This window comes from Colossoma macropomum, unplaced genomic scaffold, assembly GCF_904425465.1.
Source record: "Colossoma macropomum unplaced genomic scaffold, Colossoma_macropomum, whole genome shotgun sequence".
NCBI lineage: Eukaryota > Metazoa > Chordata > Actinopteri > Characiformes > Serrasalmidae > Colossoma > Colossoma macropomum.
In genome coordinates, this window is record NW_023494801.1 from 29,473,821 (window position 1) to 29,501,071 (window position 27,251).

The 27,251-nt window shown below is 38.1% G+C and overlaps 1 protein-coding gene across 4 annotated transcripts; it reads left to right on the forward strand.

Moving 5' to 3' along the window:
• The first annotated feature begins 700 nt into the window (after nt 1-700).
• Nucleotides 701-26,294, forward strand: LOC118821006 (NXPE family member 3-like). 4 transcript variants are annotated; one of them, XM_036589413.1, is made up of 8 exons: nt 701-929; nt 12,306-12,389; nt 14,245-14,769; nt 16,315-16,589; nt 18,352-18,419; nt 19,581-19,787; nt 25,074-25,649; nt 26,047-26,294. In XM_036589413.1, exons 1-7 carry the CDS (start codon nt 864-866, stop codon nt 25,604-25,606), a joined length of 1,758 nt encoding a protein of 585 aa, XP_036445306.1. In that variant the 5' UTR covers nt 701-863; the 3' UTR covers nt 25,607-25,649; nt 26,047-26,294. The 4 variants fall into 4 exon arrangements, with proteins under 4 accessions (XP_036445306.1, XP_036445305.1, XP_036445307.1 ...); XM_036589412.1 differs by having other exon boundaries at nt 25,074-26,294; XM_036589414.1 differs by having other exon boundaries at nt 12,309-12,389; nt 25,074-26,294.
• Nucleotides 26,295-27,251: the final 957 nt, after the last annotated feature.

Here is a 27,251-nt window from a genome sequence, read left to right on the forward strand (position 1 = left end):
ACAGATCCTACATGACAGGGCCTACATAACAGTGGCACCTGGCAAGAGCACCTGACAGTCTTTGAAGTGGCACTTATACAGAGAAATTTTGGTCAGAAATTTTTTCCATTCTTATTGTACTGCCAAATTCTTGTTTTGCTGTACAGATGTTTTATTTGGTATTTATTTGGTATTTTGGTATGAATATAAGGAAAAATAACAGAAAATATTTTATGATAAATCTTCTTTTCTGCTTTCAAAATACCATATTCTCTGTATTGCAGAATGGACTTCATACTTGTAGAGTTAGCCTCAGTTACTCACAAATTCCCAAAGCTATATAAGGACTGTGCATCTGTTCTTGTCTTTTATGACTTAACAACGATAACTGACTCAGTACTTTAAACGTTTTTTTTGTATTATGTGTATCTGTGGTCCATGTGCTTTTTCACACTGATACTAACCACACCACAAAATCATTCAAGTTCATGGGAAAATTTTGAATTAAAAAAAAATATGAAGGTCATAAGGATGAAAAATGGATATCATGTGGAAAAAGTTCAGACGTGAGGGAACACGAGAGAGCTTACAAAAATGGAGAGAATGAATACATACATCCATGTTGTGGTGTGCAGAACATTAGAATCTTATCGCTTTTGCTCACCCGCCCCCATCCATCCACGACACCGCCAACAACCAACAAAAACAAAAACTTGCCAATCGTCAAAACTTCGATCATAACTGAGTCAGTGTCGCAGTTAAAGGTTTTAGTGCTACAGTGTTTCAACTTCTGCGTTAGTTTGTGGAGGCAAAAATGCCAACGAGAAAATGAGTGAAGAGAAAGAGAAATCCGTTCCCGGCTGTGTGCGATTCACCAGGCTTCAATGGTCTTGGAAACCCAAAAACAAACCAACCTAACGGTTCAGCTCGAGAAGGACTTGCGAAGAAGCGTGAGTATGAATTTACATATAAACGTATTTAGTATGTACTTTAAATTCACTCCCAACAGTTATAAGTGAGATAAACTAAAGTTCATAAAGGGTTTATGCCTCCACTCTGATGCAGCCTCTGAGTTAAACTGGAAGATTCTTCTTCTTTTGGGGCTGTTACGGCACTATTGGAAGTGTCCAGTTACAGTAGTCCAGTGGAACATCTGACTGCAGTTGAAACTTTTCGCAACTTTGTCTTTGGAGTTTATAGTACGACAGTTACATCGCAACGCACTATTGTTTGCTACAAACCTCAATGCTTCAGTGAAATAACGGTTAGTGCACAAATAACGTTCTTTACTTTACTGTGTTATAAAGGCGTTTGGTTTGTTTAAGAACTTTGATGCCAATTCGCTGTTTATAGGCTGTTTGTAGAGCTGAATGAGCAGTAAAAGTTCTTGCAAAAAGTTGTCAGCTGTTTTATTCGGTTAATATTCATCATAGGCAGAATTCAGTGATCAACTAATAACATAAGATAACTGATTAAACCTGTTGTACTGAGTGTAATAAGTGTCCTCAGCCGGAGGGAGAAGTCTCAGTCCGCAGCTGTATCACACATCCTGACCATTCTCAACACTCTTCCTGACCATTTGCAAAAAGCTGATCACTGTTTTAAACAAAATGTTATATGTCATAAAAGCAGGTAAAAATGACAATTGCAAGTTGAGTTCAGTCCTGGCTCTTTAATATGTAAAGAAACCCAAGGAATAGAAGTCAACACAGAGCTGTCACTTCAGGACTGAAGGGGAAATGAGCACTAAAACTGGAATAGGCATGTAATATTAGAAATACATAATAAGAATAAGAATACCTAGATATAAGGAATAGGGATGTGAAACAAATTGGTGGATTTCATCATTATTTCCTAGTGATGATTATGATAAAAAACTTATCATATCATGTCTGTATAGCTGAAGGCTTTACACTGAATTTTGAAGTAAGAGATATTTAAGCACAAACCCAACTCTGAAAAAGTCAGGACAGTATATGAAAAGCTAATGAAAACCTAAAGCAGTGATTATTAAATTCTTTTTGACCTTTATTAAATATGAAAAACTATTCAAAAACACAACATTTATCAGATGTGTAAGCTGCCTACGCCATAGGCACTAATGCAGCCTCATACCATCAGCAGGCTTTTGAACTGTTGAATTCTTGAGTCCGCAGGACACGGCGTCCGTGGTTTCCAAAAAGAATTTAAAATTTTGATTAATTTGACCACAGAACAGTTTTCCATTTTGCCTCAGTCCATTTTAAATGAGCTTTGGCCCAGAGAAGGTGGCAGCATTTCTGGATCGTATTGACATATGGCTTCTTTTTTGTATGATACAGCTTTAACTTGCATTTGTGGATTGCAAACTGTGTTCACAGACAATGATTTCTGGAAGTGTTCCTGAGCCCATGCAGTGATTTCCAGCACAGAATCATGCCTATTTTTATTGCAGTGCCATCTGAGGGCCTGAAGATCTTGAGCATCCAATATTGATACCCGTGATACAGAGGCATAGAAAATCACAAAGCATTCTAAGATGACCTAAAAGGATCAGGCCCTTAGAGACAGATAAACCTATGGGAACTGTAGACATCAATCGATCCAGCAAGGATAAAATCTGGACCTTTATTTTGAGCTCACTTTGTTGCCAGCATCAAAAAATCAGGAGACTGAATTCAATTTCTGGATTTGTAGAATTCTGGTCTAAATTGTCCAAAGCTGGTGAAGTTTTAACCAACTTTTTCACACTGAAACAACACAGTAAAAAGGAAAAAGGTTTTCTGGTATGCACACACGATCAAGCAGGACCCTACGAAAACTCCAGCCATATATTCTCTGTTCTTTTCTAAGTACAGAGAAACATGCCAAAATTTTAGTCTGTGATAAACAGTCATACATTTCACATGTGTCACAAATAAGGTCGAATATTCTTTTTAGCGGTGTCTCCACTTGTGAGTACTTAGTACTTACTATATTTATTGTAGCCTTTTTTGTTTCCTGTAAAGCATGTTGTCAAACAACATCTGTGCACCATGTTAACCATTAAAGGCATACCACCATGCCTTTCCTTTCATAGTGATGTGTGAAGAAACATACTATGCATTTGCATTATACAGTAACTTGCAAAAGTATTCAGTCCCTTTAAAAGATTTTGTTGGATTGTGGTGTGTATCTGTCTCTAAGGGCCTGATCCTTTTAGGTCATCTTAGAATGTTCTGTACTTTTCTTTGCCTCTCTATCGTGGGTACACAACCATGATACTTGGGGCGGGGGAGTTGTTTGGGCCAGTTGATGGTGATAACATTCTGTACAATTGGTGTGTGTTCCTGCTTTCCTGTGGGAGAAGGAACCAACCAGTGACCTGTGAACATCTCTGTATGAAGACTTCTTGAAATACATCTAACCTTCCCCTCAAAAGTGCACAAATCTTCAACATCCATCGAAACCACACAGTGGTGAGTTGAATAGTGATATCCTCGCTGAAGGAAACATATCAATTCATTGTTCAACTATAGAAGCTAATTAAGGCTAAATTAATTTCAATTACATGAAGGTATTTGAGTAATAAATGACATCTGAATGTTCTCCTAAGCTTTTTCAACTCTTTGGAAGTTTTAAAAGTTTGCTAGCACAGGTATCCCAAAGAATGATTAACAGCTTAGAGGTTGGCATTACTTCGAAGCAAAATATAATTAAGTTACAGCTGCTGTTCAACGGGTGAAAATAGGTAACTTTCGGTCCTCTTCCACACTTAGGGTGCTGGGAACAACTTAAGTATAATTGCAATTGCATTTCTTTGTAAATATTTAGGCCTGTCTTTCTGTTTGTCGTTATCTTTCGTAAAATTATTTATTAGGTGGGGGTCAGATTTGTCTGTGCTGCTTAAATGAGCACTGAGTTAAGTATTCATTGTAATGTAATGTGTGTGTTTTTTGGTGGCTAACTATGGAGCAGGAAAATGCTGCAAAGCCAGTTTCTAAAATTGTTGAAAAGCGGACAACTGAAAAACATGGTTCTGCACCTCCGGATGTTTCAATTGATGACATGCTTGAAGGTTTAACCAAACATTTCAGTGCAAGGTTTGGTTTGAAAGAGCAGTGTGAAAAACGTCGGCAGAAATATACCATCAATCAGAAAGAAGATTGGAGTCGGTAGTTATAAGATATCAAACGGTGTTTGGGAAGACTCAGCGCATGTCTAATGATGCTGCTAAAGACACCTTGCATGTTCTGCTTGCTGACAAAAAAAGAGTCAGTTATGTTGGTTTCATTGAGCAAAGGTTGTGCGTGTGGCGGGCAGATGCTTTATAGTGACAGGAACTGCAGTGTTTATGTGAATCCAGTATTCTCATTGATGTATTCATAGTCTTGTTATTGTTTTGTATCTTTATATTGTTGAAGCACTGGAATAGATTGGGTGATGACTGCACTGCCGTCAGCTATAGGCTATAGCCTGATGTTATGACATTGTGAGACATAGCATTTTTGGAAATTGTATCTAGCAGGTTGGCCTAAACACTTTTCACAGACCTACCTAGGAGTTTATTTCTGTCTGTGCCACTGATTCAAGCTGTTTGTTTATACATGATTTATGTTTTCCACCATAATATCACAATGACATTGACCATGAGAATTGTTTATGTCTCAGATGAAGGGGGGCAGGTCTAGATGCGTGTGCAGGTGGACCCAAAGCTTACTTGTTATGCTGTTGTGCAGTTTTACTGCATACTCATTGAACTTGAGCTCCTATCTAGATAGATCATTTATGACCTTCCTCAGAATGTTAGGAACACTGGAACACTGTTTCCAAAAAAGATGGGACACTGTGTAAAATGCAAATAAAATTAAAATGCAATGATGTGCAATTCATTCAAACCCTATATTTAATTGAAAATAGCTCAAAGAGAACATATCAAATGTTGAGACTGAGAAACGTTATTGTTTTTTGAAAAAATATTTAGCTATTTTTCATATGATGCCAGCAACACATTTCAAATGTTGGGACAGGGGCAACAAAAGGCTGGTAAAGTTGTGTAATGCTAAAAAAAAACAACTGGTGGACCATCTCATAGCTAATAAGGTTAATTGGCAATAAGTCATTATTGACTGGGTTTAAAAAGAGCATCCCAGAGAGTCTGAGTCTTTCAGAAGTAAAGATGGGGAGGGGTTCACCACTCTATGAAAGACTGTGCAGGCAAATAGTTCATGAATTCAAGAATAACTTCTCTCAACATAACATAGCAAAAACCTGATTTTGTCATCTACGGTATATAACATCATTCAGAGGTCTAGAGAATCCAGAGAACTCTCTGTATGCAAGAAACAAGGCTGAAAACCAATACTGGATGGCCATGATCTTTGGGCCCTCAGGCAGAGCTGCATTACAACCAGACACGATTCTGTAGTAGAAATCACTGCATGTGCTGAGGAACGCTTCCAAAAAACATTGTCTGTAAACACAGTTCATCGCTACATCTACACATACAAGTTAAAACTGTACCATGCAAAGAAGAAACCATATATAAACAGGATCCAGAAACACTGCCGCCTTCTCTGGGCCTGAGCTCATTTAGGATAAACTAGGGTGAAGTGGAAAAGTGTCCTGTGGTCCAACGAAACAAAATTTGAACTTCTTTTTGGAAATCGTGGATGTCCTCTGGGCTAAAAGAAGAGGAACCATCCAGCTTATTCTCAGTGCACAGTTCAAAAGTCAGCAATAGCACACATGGCATGAGTGACTTGCACATCTGTGAAAGCACTATTGATGCTGAATGATATATACAGGTTTTGGAGCAACATATGCTGCCATCTAGATCTTTCTCAGGGAAGGTCTTGCTTACTTCAGCAAGACGATGCCAAACCACATTCTGCACATATTACCACAGCGCAGTTCCGCAGTAAAAGAGTCTGAGTGTTAAACTGGCCTGCCTGCAGTCCAGGCCTGTCACCCACTGAAACAAAAAATGCAACAATGGAAACCCTGAACGGTTGAGCAGCTCAAATCCTATATCAAGTAACAACATTTCACTTTCAAACCTACAACAGCTGGTCTATTCAGTTCCCAAATGGTTACAGAGTGTTGTTAAAAGAAGAGGTGATGCAACACAGTGGTAAATATGTTTTAATCATGTTTTTAATTTCTATTTTTATACTATTTAAATTGTAATTTGAATTCTCTTTGTATTTTCTCATGTGCAGAATGCTTGCAGTGTATGAAAGGTGCTATATAAATACATGTGCCTTGCCTTAACTTTAGTCTTGAACCATTAATTCGCTAATAATGGCTATGATTAACAATCAACCCTTGCCTTTGTTGGGCTCTAAGCAGGATTTTTACCTTTGTTCTCCAAACTACAAGCAAGTTAAAAGAAATAACATTGCAATTAAAACCACACAGCAGACTAGGGTTTAATTTCCCACCAACACACCACACCTATTCCTGAGCAACATCACTCTCAGGGCCAGCTATGCCATGTATAATAAGGAAGGCCTACAGTTGATTTATCTCAGGAGGCTATGAAAGAGGCAGAGTCAACCATCCAGACAGAAAGCCCTTGGTCCTGTAACTGATAATCACCCATTAATAATCTTCAACATCAACACTGGCACAGTCTGCAACATTTTCTGCAAAGTACACAGTCTTTGGCGTAGTCCTCTGTCAACTGTTCAGACAGAAAGCATTTGGTCATGTGGTTGATGATTACCCATTTGCAATCATCAGCTTCAACACTGAAACAAGCGGAGAAAGCAGATTCTAGACTTTTGTTTGATATCACATTTGTGTTTGCAAGTAGAAGAGTAGAAATTTTATTATGCTTTGAATTTGATGAAAAGTTATTGTGTGGTGGAAAGCAAACATCATCTTGACCAAAAAGTGACCTTTTCTTAACCATAAAAATGTGTTTAATGCAAGAACACTGAACTAATATCATGTGACATCAGTCTGAAGGCCACCTAGATCACCGCATCACTCCATCTCTAAATTGAAATTTTTAATGGGTGTACACAGACCAGTGCCGACACTTCATGTGGATGCTCAGCGGCACTCAGCAACTCCAAGCACTGTTCAGTTTCACTGTGTAATGATAGTATTTACCCTTGATTTAGCCTTTGGCACAGCAGCCCGCTAGCCTACCTGCAGTGCACCTCTATCAGTCAGCTGTATCAGCTGGACCTGTGCTTCAACCCAACCAGGAAAAATCAATCTGCTCAATGTAAAAGGAAGATGTGTCAAAAGCAAAGATGTGTCTTCAACCATGACATTCTTAAAGTCCTCGCCACATTTCCTCCGTCTCCATGCTAAGAGAGGAACAATTTTTCTATGGTGTTTTGTTATACACTTCTCTCTTGTGCTCTTTCTTGTTCTGTCTTTCTTATGGGCACACTCTTTCACACTCTCTCACTCTCAAGCTCTCTCTATCACTCTCACTCTTTCTCTATAGTAATGTTACAGTCTATAGCTGAGTTAGAATAGCTCTGGATTTTGATGAGTGGGGGGGAATGTACCCCTGAATGAAATGGATGGATGGTGAGAGTGATGCACAAATGAGCTGGGGTGAACTCTGTGGCATTCTGCAAACACCTGCATGTCGCTTTGATGCAAATGGACTTCTGTTTTGTTTTTTGTGTTGTGTTACTTTCTGGGTCTTATAAATTACCAGAAAGTTCTGCTGATCCTCTCATGGTCCTCTATCCATGTTGCAGCTGGAGATCAAATGGAAATGGACACAAACTTGTGAATAAGCATTTTGAAAAGTGAAGGAGTTGATAACTTCAGAAAACATGGTCACTCATTATAACCTCAGTTTTCCCCTGTGCCTAGCTTGTGATGCTTCATCATATGGCAATGGCACACGGTTTACACATTGCATGCCTAACGGGTCTGATGTCACATTTACATCAAGGTCAATAAGCCCAGCTAATTGTAATTAGGCTAAAGCATTCATTCAAATACAGAGAGAGATGAGCCGAGACCCAGGGCTAGTCAAGGTGCACAAATTGACCAGAAAAGGGTGGTCTGTTGTGGGTGATCCACAGATTCTTGAATATTCAGTTAGGCGCGAACAGTTGTCTATTTCTCAAGGCTGTCTTATGTGGGGTACGAGAAAGACTGTGCCACCTAGGCCTAATTCTTAAGTATTGAAAGCACTTCACAAAGATTACCTGGGTGTTGTTAAAATGAAGAGGCTGGCCAGAAGCTACATATGGCAGGGCTTGTCCGTCAAATAGAAGACATGGCTAAGACATGCTCAGGGTGTCAACAAACCCAGCAGCAACCCCAGAAAGCTCCTTTACACTCATAGCAATGGCCATCGACAGTCTAGCAACAGAGTCACATTGAACATGCTGGACCTTTCCCTGGCCAGATGATTCTGGTAGCAGTTAATGCATACTCAAAATGGCCAAAATTTTCATAGAGAAAGACAGTCTCTGTGGTATGTTTGCACATACTGGCTTCCCAGAACAGCTGGTGACTGACATAGAATCCAGTTTAGTTCAGAGGAGTTCCAAGCTTTTGTCAAAAAAAAAAAAAAGGTATCAAGCACATTACCTCTGTCCATTACCATCCAGCCACGAATGGCCTTGTGGAGAAGTTCAGTCATTTCAGCAGTCTTTGATAGCCATGTACAAAGACATGACCTCATTTCAAGATAGCAAAAGCTTTACTTGCTTACAGAAACACTTCTCTCTCATTAAACTATGGGTCAGTTGCCAGCTATGCTCTTCAGGAGAAATCCAAGATTGTGTCTGGACCTCATAAAACCTGACTTGTGGCTGCATGTGCAGATGAAACAGGATACACAAAACCAAAAGCAGCCACTGTTCAGTACTTTTGATTCTGGTCAAAAATTGCTTATAAGAGATCAGACAAAGCTAAAGCAAAGCCAGACCAAAGCCAGACATACACTGTGCGATTTTAGAAATCTTTTTTTTTTTCAGTGACTCACACTGTATGTTCATATATAACATTTATACCTCATCATTCTATTAAGATGCAGAGATCGTCTACTTTACTTCAACAAATTGAGCTGGTTAAAATGATTTCTTCCTCAAAATCTTCTACATATTCTGCATATTAGATCCAATTCTTACAAGTTTACTCAAAGAAATTTTGCCAGAAATAACCAAGCTCCTATTTGCATAGGAATCACATAGATAAAAAAAAATCCAGTCTGAATTTAGACTCCCTCATAGTACAGAGACAGCAGTGAAACTGACCAAGGAAATGCATCTTTGCTGCTTCTGCTTGATCTTATTGTGGCATCTGATACAACAGATCACTTTATCTTACTAGACAGGCTGACTGATCGCTATCAGTTTGTAAATGTACACAGTGAATCATCTGTTCTTGCAAAAGTACAATATGGTGTTCTGCAAGGCTCTGTTTTAGGACCTCTATTATTCACATTATATATATGCTACCACTGGGTACCATTATCAGTAAACACAGCAACAATTTCCACTTCTACGCTGATGACACACAATTGTATATATCAACCAAAAACGATGATAAACTTCAACTTAATAAGACTGAGGATTGTGTAAAAGACATAAAAGACTAGATGTTGAGTAACTTCCTCCTACTCAGACGAAACAGAGGTTCTTCTTCTTGGTCTAAAAGCTGCTAGAAACTGTTTAATTAGTTACCGTTTAAAAGCTATTTTAAAAGCTACTGTTTAAAAGCTAGTTCATGGATGTATTACCACAAGGCTGGATTACTGTAATGCCCTGCTGTCTGGATGTTCCAGCAAAAGCCTCAACAAGCTCGTTACAAGAACTTGAAAGTTTTACCACATCAGCACATGTGCTCTCTCGGACTCCCGGCTACGGATGGCTGTAGCATCACCAGGGATCGAACTCGCGATCTCCTGATGACAGATCAGCCCAGTTTTATGAAACCTACACTGGTTGCCAGTTAAATTCCACATTGAGTACAAAATTCTTTTACTTACATGTAAAGCTCTAAACGGCCTCACCCCTCAGTACTTGAGTGAACTTACCTCTTACTATGACAATCACACCTACTTAGCTCACACAGTGCTGACTCACTATTAGTACCTAGAATTAATAAAGTTACATCATGGGGTAGAGCCTGTTCATGCAAAACCCTCCAGCTTTGGAATAAATTACCAGACAGTGTTTGAGTCTTGTGGCTTGAGTATAGGCTAAAAACCTACTTGTTTAGTCAGGCTTTTGGTAATTAGTTTTTCCTGTTTAGATAGAGGCTGCAGATCTAGGGGTTCATGGACATAGAGTATTATGGTAAACTGGGAGTGTTGGTGCTGTCATCCCTTTGCCTTCACATGTTCACTCAAATTTGTTGATGGTGCAGCAGAGGCGTGTTCACATCTCAGGGAGCCATCATGTCTGTTAACTTCTGGCTCTCCCTTTAGTTAGACTGTAATAGCTAGACCTGCTGGAGTCTCTGCTGCACTATGTTAACACTGTACACTGTAATCAGTCGCTCTTAACAGAACTAACTGCCTGTGTGTTTCTTTGCCGAGCTGAACAACTGCCCATCCTGTGCGGTCTGATGCTGTTGCTTCATCCGCCCTGATCGGGTGCCCACTGCTTGCCAGCCTTCTGGACCAGTCTGACCACCATGGAGCTCCCTGCTGTAGAATGCTGTGCAAACCTCATCTGCATGCCACTGACCCTGCTGATGAAACTGCTGCATTTTTTAAACATAGACATTGCTTCTCCTGCTTTTCTCCTTTTTCCGCATCTTAACCTAATTCTCTGCTGTTATTATTTACTATCCAGTGTCGACCAAAGGAGAATGGGTTCCCCTTTTGAGTTTTTTTTCTTGCCACTCTCATCTTTGGCTTGCTCATGGGGACTTGTACACCGATTTTTCTGTAAATCTGCTTTGTGACAATACCTGTTGTAAAAAAATGCTATATAAATAAACTTGGACTTTGACTTTTACATTGAATTTGGTCAAAACATGATGAAAAAACTCTACAATACTGTTAACTTCTGCTAGCATTCCTATCACTACCAGAAATTTACATAAACATTTTTTTGAATCCGTATTCACAACCCGTTACATAACTAAGACAGAAAGCCAAAGCTGCTAAGTGATGTTATTCTTACTAGGAGAGTCTTCGCCAAATATTGATAATGGAAATGTCAAACATTTTTGAAACCTGTTTTGTGTTACCAAAGAAAATGTTTTTGTTCCAAAGTATGGTGCAAAAATTAAAATATGCTGCTTACTCTGTTATTTAAGTCTGGAATTTCATTCATTACATGTGTGGTTTATTAAATATATTGCTTTTAGCTCCTTTTCATCAATGGTGTTAATAGTTCAATACAAAAACGTATCCAACTTAGTTATCCAACTCGGAATGTGGATCATTAAATCTAAAGGCAGAAATGCCAGAAAATGTGTTATTTGTTATTTGTTTTGATTTTGTTTATGTTCTGAAGTTGTTGTAATTAAGTTGTAGCCACCATCCATAGTAGTGAAATTCAAAGTCTGGCCTACGTGCAATTTGTCATGCCGATCCAAAACAACAGTCCGGGTGCCACTACTTTACTAAAATCTTTTAATATATGAACAATCACAGCAGTAGTATGAGTGATAAACAGCATCTGTATTGTTTTTATTACTGTTTCTGTTGCCACATGCACCCAAAAAGTGAATGTGCATACATGCTGGGACATTGCTAGGCTTTCTAGTCCTGAGACAGGACACTTTAAAAACAATGTTTTCTAATGAATCATGTTTTCTGTTGTATGCTAAATAACGTACTACATTTTAATTTTTTTCAATCTTCCAATCATACTTCTATTGCTATGTTACTAATATTACTATGAAATATCATCCAGCTCAGTATGCTAAGCCTGGTCTGGTTGATAATTCATTGATGATATTCAGCCTATAATGAGGTACAGTCTTTAATACATTCACATAGACTTGTGTGCAAAAGTTTTGGCACCTCAGTCAAATGATATTCTTTTGATTTCCTAAGTGAAAATAACATCTATTTTTTTTCCCCCAATTGCCAAACATGATAGAACAGTTCTGGAAAATTGATCTAAATATAATTCATATATAATACAACCTACAAATCTCAGTAGCACAGTCTGAAATTCACTGTGCATTCAAAATGTACATGGTCGAACTCTCATGTGAGCTATTTCACATGATTTCCAGAGTACTGATGGTCTGCAGGCATTCTGTAGCTTTCTTTAGCTACAGTTGTAGCCCCCTCACTATAATGCTGTTGATGTTGTTTTTATTGATGGTGGTGATTTTTATAAGGATGATGATGATGATGATGATGCTGATGATAGAAGGTACCCAAATGGTTTACTGTAATACTTTGTCCTCTCCAGCAGATAAACTGGAAAATGTGGAAACAGCTGATCAGGCTTGTCATTATCTTAACTGTCAGCTTAGTCATCATTTGGTTGTTTAGGGTAAGTTCTGAATACAAATCACTATAACTTCAACACAAGGCATACAATTTTTTGTACCATGAAAACAACTGATTAATAGTTCCTCACTGATGTACTGGACACACCTACTAGGCAAACATTTGAACACTGTTAACAGGACTGCAAAATGTAACGAAACACTATAATCATAAAAAAGTATGCTGGCATGAACTTGCTTCTGCATGTACTGCTTAATAACTGAATTGAATTGAAAAGAATTTGGGGAATGTTGTAATTTTGGAGGAGGGTGTCAATCCTACTGTGGGCTTTCACATAGTTATTTTTGTAGCTAGAGGATTTAAGAAATCCTTAGCTACATATTTAAGAATACATGCACAAAATTTCTCAGTTCTAACAATATACCAATATTATAACCAATTGTGAAATATTTGAATTGGGACAGTATTTAAATAAACCTGTTCATGATCTGCCCACAAATGTTGTTACATAGCCACTGTTGCAAAGTTGGACAAGCTTTACAGAACTTCACAGAGCATTGAACCAAATAAAAAATTATAGACCACTACAATTTTGTTTTGAGCTGATATGCAGTGCTGTGCAAAAGTCAGAGACTATGCCTTAATTATCAAAGGCCTGGTCAAAATTATCACTAAGTTATACATTTTTCAAGAGATATTTCTGAGGAGGACAGACATTATACAATCCACCTGCACAAAGAAGGAAAAAGTCAAATGAAATGTAAACTGATATGTCAACTGGCGGTCAAAAAAAAAAAAAGCCCACATGGACATATGTCATGATGTTTAGCAAATGTTTTGATATGTTTATCCTGTCTGGTTACTTATGTCCCAGGGAGCACAGTGAAAATGTTTGTATCATACTAAAATTACAAAGTGTCAATTAAAAATCGGACCTATCTGAGAACTGTTGTGGCATGGCCTAATATTCTGAAAAGCACCTTTGATTGACAGCCCTCAGTCCAACACCCCCAGCCTGCTATAACATTGAAGCAGAACTAAACTCAACAACATGAGATGAAATGCGCCCTAATGTCACTGTTCAAAAAAAGCATGCACCTTCGTTTTTGTAAATTTTTATTTTTTATTTCATCCCAACAGTTGTCCTTTACGTTGTCTAAAGATTTATGATGTATGGACCAACTGAACTAACTGCAGTAACACCACTTGGAATAAAATGTATTTATATAATCTTATCAAAAGTTAAAATGTTTTTGCCTTCACCAGTAAATATAAAGGTTTGGAGCTAAATGTTTTTCTCTGGACAGCCACATGTAAGTCGTGTTGTAGACTATATTTGCTTTGTCCATGACTCACTGTTCTGGGAAGGACTAGTCAGAGTTTCAGTATGGCTGATACATTGCATGAAGCTGTAGGGGTGTAAAGGCTAGTGCTTTGAAGAGTGTATCCACGAGCTGTGTAGGGCACTATACACTCACTGGCCAAATTATTAGCAACACCTACCTTGTATCTAGACTAATTGTCCATTTTATCAGGTCTACTTACCATATGCAGAACTTTGCAAACATGCTAGGCACTTAGCTTCTTATTTGAAACCATTATGCAAGTATATTTTTGCATTTAAAAATAGCATATATAGTTAAAATGAAGACATATAACCTGTAACTGTATCCCACATGTTCTTCACTGCTGTCCACAGATCATCCATAGTAATCTTGTCTGAATTTCACTTAACAAACTTTGTGGTATCTTACATTGTCTTGTTGGAATATCATCCTTTAAGCCAACAGACATGATAAGCACATCATAATCAGTAAGTCACTTTTACTGCCAGTGTGCATGCATGTACTTGGCCTGGTTGTAGTGCTGGCTAACTCATTGTTGATCCTTTATTGCAGGAACGACTGTCTGGTGATTTCATAAGCAACATATCACAAATAGTACCAGAGAGAAGGCCAGTCCCATCGATGGACAAAAAGCTTGCAAACTTGTCCAATTGTCCAACTGCCTCCCAGTCTGACTCTGCTCACATCTGTTCAACTGACCCCACCTTCATCTCGCCTGCAGAATTCCAATCCATAGAAAAGGCGCTGAAGTGGCCAGCTCCTCCTACCTCTGTGATTGCAGCCAATCAGACCACTAGTCCTCATACAAGCTCATACGTTTTGCAGAACCCACACAAAAACTACAGTGTTGGGGACAATATCACAGTGATCATAACAGCAAGAGATGGTTTAAACAACTCAAAAGCATACGGCGGAGATTTCTTCCAAGCAAAGCTGTTTAATGCAGAACTAAAAGCAAGTGTATATGGGGAGGTGGTTGACCACCACAACGGCACTTATACTGCTACCTTCAGGCTGTCCTGGGAAGGACAAGCCAAAGTCTCAATACGGATGATACACTCCAGTGAGGCTGTACAGGTGTGTAGGGTAGTGCTTTAAAGAGTGTATTCACCAACTATATAGGGCACTATACACTCACCGACCACTTTATGAGGTACCGCTACCATGTATATACAGGTTTTGTTTACCCTATCAGATGCACTTGCCATATACAGTACAGTGCAAACATCCTAGTGACCAAGCCTATTATTAGAAAACATTGTTCATGACAATAGGAATGTTTTTGCTTGTAAAAACACCACATCATTAGAATAAATGCAACTAAGCATAAATACAGTTACAGTATACAGTCATAACCCTTTTGGAAAATGGTTGGATTGACATGGGGTTGAAAGGGAAGCTTACAAATTCTGCAGAGAAACAGATGGACTCAGGGATGTGGAAAGTGGGGTTGCTGAGGGTGCTGCATCATCTCCTGATCTCATAATAATAATATTAAAAATAATAATAAAGAGATCTACACAATGTAATAATTAGCATAGTAAAGACTAATGTGTGCATATTTTACAGAGGAGTATTTATTTTTTCTATTTTCATTTATATACTTTCAAAATCTACCATAGCTGTGCACCGGTTAAGTTAACGCTGTATTTTCATTACAGTGAGCCGAAGCATGTCCCTCAACAGCATGGCATCATGGCATCACTAAAAAACACACAGGTTGATGTATAATGAAATAAAGTGTATCCAGAAATAGAGGCCAGAGACCAAAAACAGCTTAATATTGTATTTAAACTTAAAAAAAAAACATCTAACTTGATAATAACATTGCGTCCCTGGATGAACTACAGTCTGTAATTGTAGAGCTGCAAAGCCCACCTATATTGTAAGTGGACAATTAGTGGAGAGTACCTAATAAGTGGGCAGCAAATGCAGTGCTGTGTAGAACTAATATAAGTGGTCGTTTGTCGAAAAAATCTAATTTATGTAATTCACCCTTACCTCAAATGTTTGGTGTCCGAAGTTTGCTTCTTTACTTTTTTGAATTGTAATGTAGCTACACAGCTTGCATGATGCTAATTGTTGGTGAATCTTCCATTACTTGTTACCTTCATTAGCCCCCTCAGCTTTAATGGAAATTTAAAGAAACAAACCTTAGGCAAGAATTAGATTGATCAACTACATTTGAAGCAGGATTTCATGAACATTAACTGAAATTAACTTGAGGAGGAGACTGGAACTAAGCGAGATGGATCTAATTTCACCTGTTTTTTTGCTGGAATGACAGGTTCTACTCTGACATGGAGAAAATTATTTGTTACATTAAGTCTAAAGTTTGTTTCTTTAGTTTTGAACTGAAATTACAAGGCAAATGTAGAGATGCAGTTTGCACACTTGCTAATTGATGGGGTGTGTTAGCTACATTGCACACATAGCTCCGGTGCAAAACTAAAGAAGCAAACATCAGACACCAAACATGTTTTTGTTGATTGGCTACATTTAGCAGGAATGGAGAAAACGTCTGTAAATTTCTTTTTACTATGAACATTAACTGGTCTGAGCTTGAGGAGGAGAACTAAATGTAATGGTGTTGATTTGAGTTTTTTTTTGCTGGGATTACAGGTGCTACTTAGGCACAGAGAGCGAGATCCAGACAAGGTGTTCTTCAAGGGCGTGTTCAGAAGGTTCAACATTGAGGAAAAAGTGGTGTGTAATGCCCAGAGGAGTGAGAGGTTGCTAAAGAACTCTCAATGCTGCTGTGAATACAAAAATCCAATTACTGGAGAATCATGGATTTGTCGTAAACCCAGCCGTCTGCCATGCTCAGCCTGGGTGGACCATATCATAGGGGGCTACCAAGCACAGCTGTCCAAACTGGAGTCCACACTGTTACACAGGTAAATGCTGCAAAATCAATACAGCATATTATCACAATACATTGCCTGGAAATACTGTACCGATATACTGATGCCAAGTATCAGTATTTAATTATATTAATTGCAAATACACATTAAACTTTTTGGTACAAGATTGATTAAAATCAATTGCTTTTTCAGTCCACTAGGGTTAGGTTAGGTTAGGTAAGTAAGTTTAGCCAAAGTGACAGTGGAAGAAGTCAAAACAAAGATCGGAAAAAAATCAGAAATGCGTCGTCCATGTTTAAATCAAACATGCGGATTATTTTGGATTTTTTAACAAGGAAGGGATGAAGGACATAGATATCACCCATGCAGTTTGAAAGGATTGTTGTATGAAAATAAAATACTATGAACATGAGGGCTCACTTTACATGCCACCATCCAGAGATTGCATTAACCAATGACAGCAAAGCCAACATTGAAACGGCTCGATTAAAACAAACAACACTGGACACACTTAGCTTGACAAAGCTACCTTCCAATTCTGAGAGCTAAGAAAATAACACAATCCATCACCTACTTCATGTGCAAAGATCTGCCTCCGTATAACGTTGTGGAAAATTTGTTACATGCATGAGACACTAGAAGCCAGGTATGTGACTTTTTTCACCAACACAGTTGTATCAAAGTTCTTCAGAGAAGTAAAGCTTGAAGTTGAAGAATCTATGAGTACAGCAGAAAGGATTGCATTAACTTGCAATGCATGGATGTCTAGGACAGTCGATTCCTAAGTGACTGTAACAGGACACTATCTCTTAGAGGACTGGCAACTGCTGCCACACAGCAGCAAACACTACAGATCCCCTGCAAAGCAAACAGAAACCTGGTGGTTGTATTTGTGTGTGTGTGTGTGTGTGTGTGTGTGTGTGTGTGTGTGTGTGTGTTTGCAAAAACATGGACCATCTCGACGGTCCTTAAGGCTGGTTTGAGAACTTATAGCCTTAAAAAAGAGAAAAGTCTCTCTTTATGTTTAATTTTGTCATAAACTATTCTCAACACCTTGTGTTGGACACCTACCATAGAATCCTTCACCTTCACCTCCCCACTAGGGTTCTTTAGGATGAAGCAGTATTGTTGTGCTAACCTAGCAAATCACCCTAAAGTATAAGTAATATAGTCTTTACATAACATGATTAGTCCTGGGTTTACTAAACACAAGATCTCTCACTCACAAGGGCATGAATGTACATATTTTCTCAAGGCCAAAGATTTAAGCTTTCTCTTTTTAACTGAAACATGGCTTAAACCAAACAATTACAGTGTTTTAAATCTATGTACTCCCTCTGAATACAGTTATAGGCATAATCAAAATATATCTTGGGCCAGCCTGGATGTCTGAGTACCTTCTCACAAATTTAGGTACACCTTGGAACTTATTCTGACAATTGGCAGTGAAAATAAGGTTCTTAAATTCTGAGCTGGAGTGATGAAGATGCTGTGAATATCTTTGAGATGAGTTAAAGTGATGAAGATCCAGTGAACACCTTTGGTGTAAGTTGGAGTGACAAAGCACCACAGAATACCTCTAGGAAGAGTTGGAGGGCTGATAAAGCTCCACTGAACACTCCATTATTTCCACTGAAATAAATGCAAAAAATACAAAAAAACCTGTAGCTCATTGAAGACTTCATGTGCACAGAAAAATACTTCTGCACTCACACTGATTTATCAGCTGTGCACTTGCAAATGTGAATACTTTTACAATTAATACAGAAAACTCTTTCCCCTCTTCTGTCTGCAGTAACTACACCAATAAATATCTACCTGGAGATATCACAGTGAATGTGTCTCATCATGACCTGAACTCAAGTAAGTGCCTGCACAAAAAGACAGTCTCCAAAGCTGAGAACATTTTGACAAGATTATATTTAATGGCCACAGAAACAGTAAGAAGTGGTCAGGGTAAAGGGACTTGATCTTTCACTGAACAATTGTTTTAAATGACCATAATGCCAAAAAATGAAGCATACTAAAAGGGCGTTTATTTGTTATTATAGTGATTATTTTCAGTGCTGACAATAATTCCTCTCCCAGTCTAGGCTATAATGGGAATATTCCATTTTGGTATGTGATTCCACAGCAATGAATGTGATTACATGCATCTAGTAATCAGACAGCTGCAGAAAATTTGATTTTGTCAGTTATTAATTTAACACGCTCACATGCACTTGGGTGATCAGATAATGGGGAAGCTCCAGGTGTACATCAATCAGTTGCAAAACAGTAATTGGATTTCTGCTTTGCAACCAGCCAATAAACTCACAGAATAAGATGATGTAAATGTAATGTAAAACTCAAATGTCATGCTTCAGCTAAAACATTGGTACACTTTGGCAGAAAACGTGAATTTACATCATCTAGAAGATAAAGAACATTCAGATTCTTCATTTTGTCAAGCATGTAGTTGGTTTCAGCCTTGTTTTGTTGCCATTTCACAAGTACTGTTTTAAATGTTGCTTGCTGTTTCTGGGACAGCAGTCTGTTTTTGCACGTGCACAGACTGAGAAAAATTCCAAAAATCAGAGTGAGGCTATACATGCTTTGAAAACCTGACTACTGAGCAAAAAACAAAATCTCTTTATCAGATTTCTTTGTTATATTACTAGGCCTTATATGAGCTAAGAAATCTGAATATGCTGTTTGTATGTCCACTTGAGTAATCAGATAACTGCTAAATGGGATTATTAAGCGCATGTAAACACTTTCACTCTTTCACATCAAAGAACTCTGAATGACTGTTGACAATTTAACCAGTTAACTGTGCAGAAATATGAATGAAATGAAATCTCGCTTTATATTAGCTGTAAATTGTAATTTGAGAAGGGCCCCATTCATGTCTTTGCCTGGATCTGCCTCTGGCTTATGAACGTATTGCATAGTGATGAACATGACAGAAAGCAAAAACTGTCCAACTCACTGTTTAAACATGTGCATGTGTCTGAACGTGTGTGTGTGCATGTGTGTGTAAAGGTAGGAGCGTGAAGTGTGTTCCAGGACTAGACGCACCCTCACCAGCTGGGTTCTACCTGAATGATAAATGGACGTCGCTGATGTGCCATGCCCAGTCTTTCCCTACAGCCAATCAGATTGCAATATGCTTGAAAGACAAGCAGGTTCTGATGATGGGAGATTCCACGTTGAGACAGTGGTACGAGTATCTGCTGAAAACTGTCCCAAGTATGTCACATATGCAAAACATACATAAAAAAATAATAATACATGGAATTTATTTGATTCACACTTTACACAAACAAAATGTTATATATAACAGCAGTAATTTTAAAGTCTACTTTTGTGTTATTGCTATTTATTGTTAACAAGATAGCTAGCTTGCTGGCAACCCCAACCTAAAGGATTTGCTTTGTTGCCAAAGGGTTGTGGAATTTATTAAAAATATTATTGAAGCATCCAACCGAGTTGTTGAACAATGACAAACTGTATCTTTTTTCCACATATGTTTCTTAATACCCTTTTTACTGCATTCTCCAATGGTCAGGACCACCACAGAGCCAGTATTATTTGAGTTGTGGATCATTCTTAGAACTGCAGTGACACTGACATTTTCCACCTTGTAGATGTATAGGAGACAATAGCTTTGTTGCTGCGCTGGCTGGATATTTTTGGTTGGTGTACATCAGTCCATCAGTGACACTGAGCTCTTTAAAAACTCCAGAAGCTTTGCTGTGTCATATGTGCTGTGTCTAGCCTCAGGTGCTCTAGGGGATATAAATTAAGAGTAACTTAGGCTAAGAGCACACAATACATGTCATCTGCCCAAATCTGGGTCAAAAGTGAGTCTCAGTGAGCCAGAATGAACTTGCATAGTTTTGTGCAAAGCTTAGGTTTTCTCACTAGGCTAACGCTAGCTTCTAGCAAACATGGTTGAATGTGGAGCAAAAATAGTTTAGGCTAACCACTTAACACACAAACATGCAGGTTTACTTGCTCAGATTTTAGTCTTTATTCTCTAAACTTCCATCAGTAAGGCTTTAGTGAGTTGAAATAAACTTTTAGTGAAACTGTTACATGATAGTCTACTGCTGCTGGAAGGGAAGCAGCAAAGTCTGGTGATCAAGTCCCTCCCTCAGACGTAGTGGCCAAATCTCACTTCATGCTAACGCCGTGGGATATGATGGCTGAGGCCACAGAGCAGGGGGAGTCGAGCAACAAGTTCTTTCTCTCTTTTTGGCTCACATGCTCATGCTGCCTTTAATGAGAACCAGCTGGTCCTGGTTTGCTATTGGCAGCGCAGCGTCATGCTGCTTCCCGCAGCTATCATCTGTGCTTGGATCTCAGGGACTGGAAAAATGTGGTGTGTAGCACATTTTATACAAATAGTCTATATTACCGTATTAAGCCATCCAAGAGGAGTTAACCATTTAAAAACACAATTTTGATTGTAGGGCATCTTTAACCCACAGCAGAATTTTAGAATGCTCTTGTGGATTCCTGACAGTTTTCAAAGTCAGATACTCGTTGATTGCTTTTTTAAACAAAATGGTTTAATCACAAAACCAGCAAAAAAGACAATTACTAGTTAAGTTCACTTTAAAGCCGACTCCCACCTCTTTCATATGAAAACAAATCCTAGAGATAGAAATTAACACAGAGCTGTCAGTTCAGCTCTGAAGGGGTAATGCACACTGAAATTGTAAAAGGCATTCTACTTGTAGTATTGAAAATACATTGTAAAAATGAGAATACCTGGATGTAAAGAACAGGAATATGAAATGAGCTGTCTATAACAACTACTGAAGTTCTTCACTATTATATCCTAGCAATGGATGTGATCATCACCATGTCATACCCACATTGCTTAAGGCTGCATAACTAATCTAAGAACTTTCTCCAGCTACAGTTTCACAAAGTCTCCATGTTTCTTTGAACTGAACTGAACTGAACTGAACTGAAGATAGAAGTAAGAGATAACCAGCATTTATACAAAGACAATTAAGCAAAGTTAGTTTTGGCTCTAGTTGTGACTGCTCAACGATAATGTATGAGAAGCGTCCTCACACACTTGTTCGGTCAGTGTAAAGAGCCTGAGACAAACTGGAAAGGGACAGAAAACAGAGATATCAGGCTAGCTAGCCAGTTTAGTTGATTCATAAAGGCTCTGAAAAGTCCCTATGGATCAAAACAAATATTTCTCAAGCATGGAAATAATGGACCAAATCATCAATACTGAATGAAATATATGTTTGCTTATCAAAGTTTTCTCACTCACACTGGACTGGCTAACTGGCTGGCATGAACTTTGCTAACTACGTATTTAGTAAAGCAGTGTTGTAAGTCTTTGTCTTTCGGCAGGAAGAGAGGTCAGGAGGACAAGGTTTTGCAGGAAGGCTATTCTTTATTTGAAAAGAGCGCACTCCTTATCTCTTTTAAACCCAGTCTGACCAACAGCTTTCCAATGGGGACATAGTATTTGTCCTACAGCTATTGCTTGTTAAGAGCAATCAGGACAACAAATAGTCTGTTGTGAGGTATACAAGTAGCTGTTTGTGCGCATACTGAGGACAGTAGACATTCTGCTCTAGTCCCCTACTAGGGACAAGAACCCCTCTGCACTGTAAGTTAGGAAACACCTAATTGAGGTGGACATCTGCTAGCCATGTGACCCGTCATGAGGGGACTCTTTAGTTTAGTGAGGGCTAGAATAGATAGGAAATAACTACGAAAAAAAGAAAAGGGAAAATGTACAACAGCAGCTAAAATAACTGTTGAAACACATCGCTAAACAAAGATTTTAAAACTTTTGACTCTTTAATTTCCATGTCATTGCTGCTGAGTAATCCTGTCAGACTCCTCTTTCTCCATTTTGTTGGGTGTTTCATAGTAAAAAATAGCATTGAAAAAATGTGTGCAAATTTTTGTTACAAATCAAAACTAGAATATTTTGATTAGAAAAAGGGAACTATCTAGTCATCTAAAATGTAACCCATGTTGAAATTGGCTATAATTATGGATTTTCAATATTTTTTTAATTATTTAATATAATAAATAAAAATAAATTAAAATAAAATCATCTTTTACATGGACATGCAGCATTCTGCCTTTTACCAGAATTATTTACAGTTTTATTACAGCGTCATAACTTGTGTTGCAACTTCATTACCATTAGCTTTATACAAAACAGCTCACCAACCTCAGCAATAGAACTAGTGGTATCATTACATGCACTTCACTGTTATAAAGCCTTATCTAATTAGAATAGTACATTTCAACCAACATGTTCTTCCTCCTTTCTACTGAATTTCATGGATAAAAAGGTTAAATATTAAGAACATAGATATAAGAGCCCCATTAAATTGTTGAAACATATACACATATGTTGTACAACATAATCTACTGTCTGTATGCTTTAAAAATGTGTTTAGCAGCTGAGCAGCTATATTCAGGTCCATTAAATGCTGGAGGCAAAAACAATGCTTGACTTCTTGCTGGCACTTTGCGTTTGGCTTCTAAAGGAAGTTCAATTGTCAGGTTTCCTTTTCTTTGCTGTCATTTACACACAGCTGTTCTAACTTTATTTCACTCTGTTTTACAACAGGTTGATGTAGCAAATACACACTTAAAAATAAAGGTCCTACAAAGTTTTGTTTGATGCAAGAGCCTCTTTTGGTTCCCTAATGAACTGTGTTTGAAAGCAAAATTTGAGCTGAAATTAATGCATTTAAATGTAAGGATGCTATACCAATGTAATGGTTCTTCTTAGACTTTCTTCTTCATACCTTAAGGTTTTTCACAATCACATATCTCATTTACAAAAATGGCTCTCTGCAGAACTATTAATTAAAAGGTTCTTCAAGAAATCAAAAGTGGTTCTTCTATAGCAAAATCATGCAAAGAACCCTTTTTGGCACCTTTATTTCAAGAGGGTCCCCTTCACTCTCCTGCTGCTTTTTATATTAGGTAATTTTGTTAATTAAGCTGGATATTAGTTACCTAGCTGACTAACAGCAATTTTCAAGCACAGTGACCTCGAAAGATTAGCTGAGCAATGACCGAGCCTTGAAATCAGATTTCAGCTAGTCAGTTCTCTGTTTTGTAGAGATGATAATTCAGCTATTTCGCTACCAAGCCAACTTACATTAACACCATTGGCAATCACTAGCTAAATAACAGCTTCTAACTTGGAAAAAACTATATTTTAAATTACCTGGCCAGTGGCCAGTATTACTACCCTTTCAGCCTTTTGCTATTATGATTTCTTTTAGTCTAGAGGTTAATTAATTTATCTTAGCCAGGCTACTAAGCACCATAAAGAGTTTATCACTGAGATTGGCACATGGATAGAACATGAATTTTGATTGATTATCCCACATTCATCAGCTGCATTGACTGGTCTGTAAACAGAACCTTAAAATGCTAGCTTAGTATGCCATTTTCAAGAAAACTTTTATTCCTTTAAAATGCAAATTCTACAATGCTTGTTTTTATATGTTTAATACCCTGCATTACTGTAAAACTATATATGATCATTACCAAGCTGTTCCTATGCAACATGTTTTAAAAATAATATTTTAATTTCTAAAGCAGCATGAAGCATTTAATGTGTGATCCATTCAAAGACTCAAGAACACAGGCCCCAGAGCTCAGAGTGGTGAAAACATGTACAAGGAGTAACACACTTTTCTCATTAGATGTGGAGGTAGTATGTGGAGAAAGCCGAAAGACAAACTGAAAGCCTTGTTCAGCTGAAAAAAACATGATGACATGGGAATGGTTCAGCCTTCAAAGGACATCTGTTGTTTACATCTTGTAAATGGAACTGCATTGTAGTAAGATTTCTTACTGCTGAAACTATTTTCCATAGATAACAGTAAGTGGGAAGTAACTCATCACCAGCAAATCGCAGTGACCACTTATGCTACAGTTTTCAACCCAGAGCGAAGAACCTACATGTTGGAGTTCTACTACTCATACCATTTTCGTATTCCTTGTTTTTCAATATGTCTCACCCCTTTGTGAGTATAACACTTTGTAAGTTTTGGGGATTTGGAGACCTCTCTGGTGGAAACGTGTAACTGCACACATGTGCAGAAGAACATTTTGTAATGTCGGTTGTGCTTCAGACTCCCTACCCTAGTGGATGAATCTAACTATTGCGAGAACTAACTCAAAACCTGGTAAAGGATGTGTCTTCTGAGGGTGTAAGTGAATCATCTAACATTGTCATCAGTGTAATGTTGATTTTGCATTTAAGACCCAAACATCGAGCCAGACCTTCTTTTTATGTAGTAATGCTACTATGTTTTAATGTTGACAGAAAAAAAAAAATGACATAGTGCTGCTTTAATGACCTCTTTGTACCTTGTTTACATGTTGTTGTTTGTTCGCATCGGTGAGAACTAAAGTTGACCTGGACAGTACACTTTTGTGTGTGAAGAATACCTTCCAACATCCATGTCGTTCTAGCATTCTGACATGATATCTTCTCATCCTTCTCCCTTCTTTTAGCACTCAAGCAACTAAACCTGTACACCTCGGCCAAGTCTGGACCGTTTGAGGCAGTGGACACAGGCAACAACATTCGACTAATATGGAGAGCTCATGGCCTTCCAATACGGACTTCTCTGACCCCCCGTGCTGACTTACACTACATTGCCTCCGAGGTGGCCGCTCTAGCTGGAGGTCAACATTCTGTTGTGGTCTTCACCATCTGGGCGCACTTCACTACCTTTCCGCTGGCCACGTACCTAAAAAGGCTGGCTGGAATCCGCAGAGCGGTCCGAGCCCTCCTCCAGAGGGCACCGCAGACCCTTGTGCTGATCAAGTCAGCCAACACAGGCTACAAGGACATTTATGGCAGCGACTGGTTGTCATGGCAGCTGGACTGTGCATTGAGGATGATGTTTAGGGAGCTGCCGGTTGTGATTATTGATGTTTGGCAAATGACATCATGTCACTACTCACCAGATGACATTCACCCATCTTATAAAGTGGTACAGAATGAAGTAGATCTATTCCTCTCATATGTTTGTCCAAGATGACAGACGTACAGATATGAAGAGCATTGCTGCTAGAACCACAGGGGTGAGCAGGCATGTTACCCCCCACTTTTCAAAGTACCAGGGTGGGGAACCAGCACTTTTTGATTGAATTACTTGAGAAAATCTCCTCTCTCCCTAAACTGCACACAGCGCTAACCTATAGACGCACAGGGACAAACTCATTGGCAGAGACAATTTCAGCATTTCTCAAACAGTAAAACCTTTGTGAGTTTGTGGTTAATGAGAAGATCTGGTAAAAATCTGGTAAAAAACAACAAAAAAATCTGGCAATCTGGTAAAAACAGTAAAAAGATTTTTACTGCAATACATGAACTAATGCACTGGGTCCCAGTTCATGTATGTCAGTTTGCTAATATAAACTTAAATATGTTCTAATACTACCTTGTTAAACTAACATGTGAACACTCTACCATATTCAGGTCCACATCAAAGAATTGAACTGCAGTCCAGCAAAAATGGGTCTCAGTCAGCATCTAAGAGCATCCTGCTTCAGTTCACTTGATAGGAACAGATTTTTATGATGATCCAAACCAAACAAAGTTACAACAGTGGGTCCACTTGTGTACCTTAAGTAAGTTTTTCCCAGGTGAAAAGTACGTATCTGTACCTTTTCGTAACCTAATGTTTTAAAACCGAACTATAAAATGAAAAAAAAACCTGGAGAGGAGACGGGGTGTGTGGAATCAATACAAAATATATATATATATATATATATATATATATATATATATATATATATATATATATATATATGGTATAATTATGACTAAAGGTACTTAGATGTACCCTTGAGGATACCACCCTAGTGACAAGAGGGGTACTGCCCCAGTGACAGTTTGACAGTTTCATGTCTTTTTTTCAGAGAATGTAGCAGAGCTTTTTCTGCATGATCTGTTTTAACATTTTGCTCTTGATATCGTTCTTGCAGCATAAGCACATGTAAATAACAGAAGATGAGCAATAAAATAATAGTGAAGATATGCGTTTGATATTGGCACATAGATCGCTGGCCAAGCATCAGCAACCTGAATAGATAAATTCAAACTGGTAAACCAGTAATAAAGAAGCAGATATAAATTATTATTATTATTATTATTATTATTATTATTTTTATTTTTATTATTATTATTGCTTTGTTTGTGATACTCATAGACGTTAAGAGTGTCAAATGTAAGAGTAATAAAGTCAAACCAAATAAATGCTGTTTCTGATGCACTCATACCAGCACAACACATACAAACATGCCACCACCATGTCACTGCAGTGCTGAGAATGACATTGAAGAACAGGGTTAAAGTGGGGCTAAAAAAATATGCAGAGAAAGGATGGACTACTGTTTGTAATTGCAGAACTACAAAGTGCACCTACATGGTAAATGGAGCTGTTAAAATGGACAATGAGTGTAGAAACAAGGAGTTGCACTTAATGAAGTGGAGTTGCACTTATGTATATATATATATATATATATATATATATTAAATGTGCATATGTATATATATATATATAAAACAGTTTAAATTGAAAAATTAATTGAATGAATCTGGCGCACGTTTGGAAGGACAAAATCCTCTAAATTTGTTTTCTTGGCAAGTATACATCTTAGCTAAAACTAATGATCTTGTTT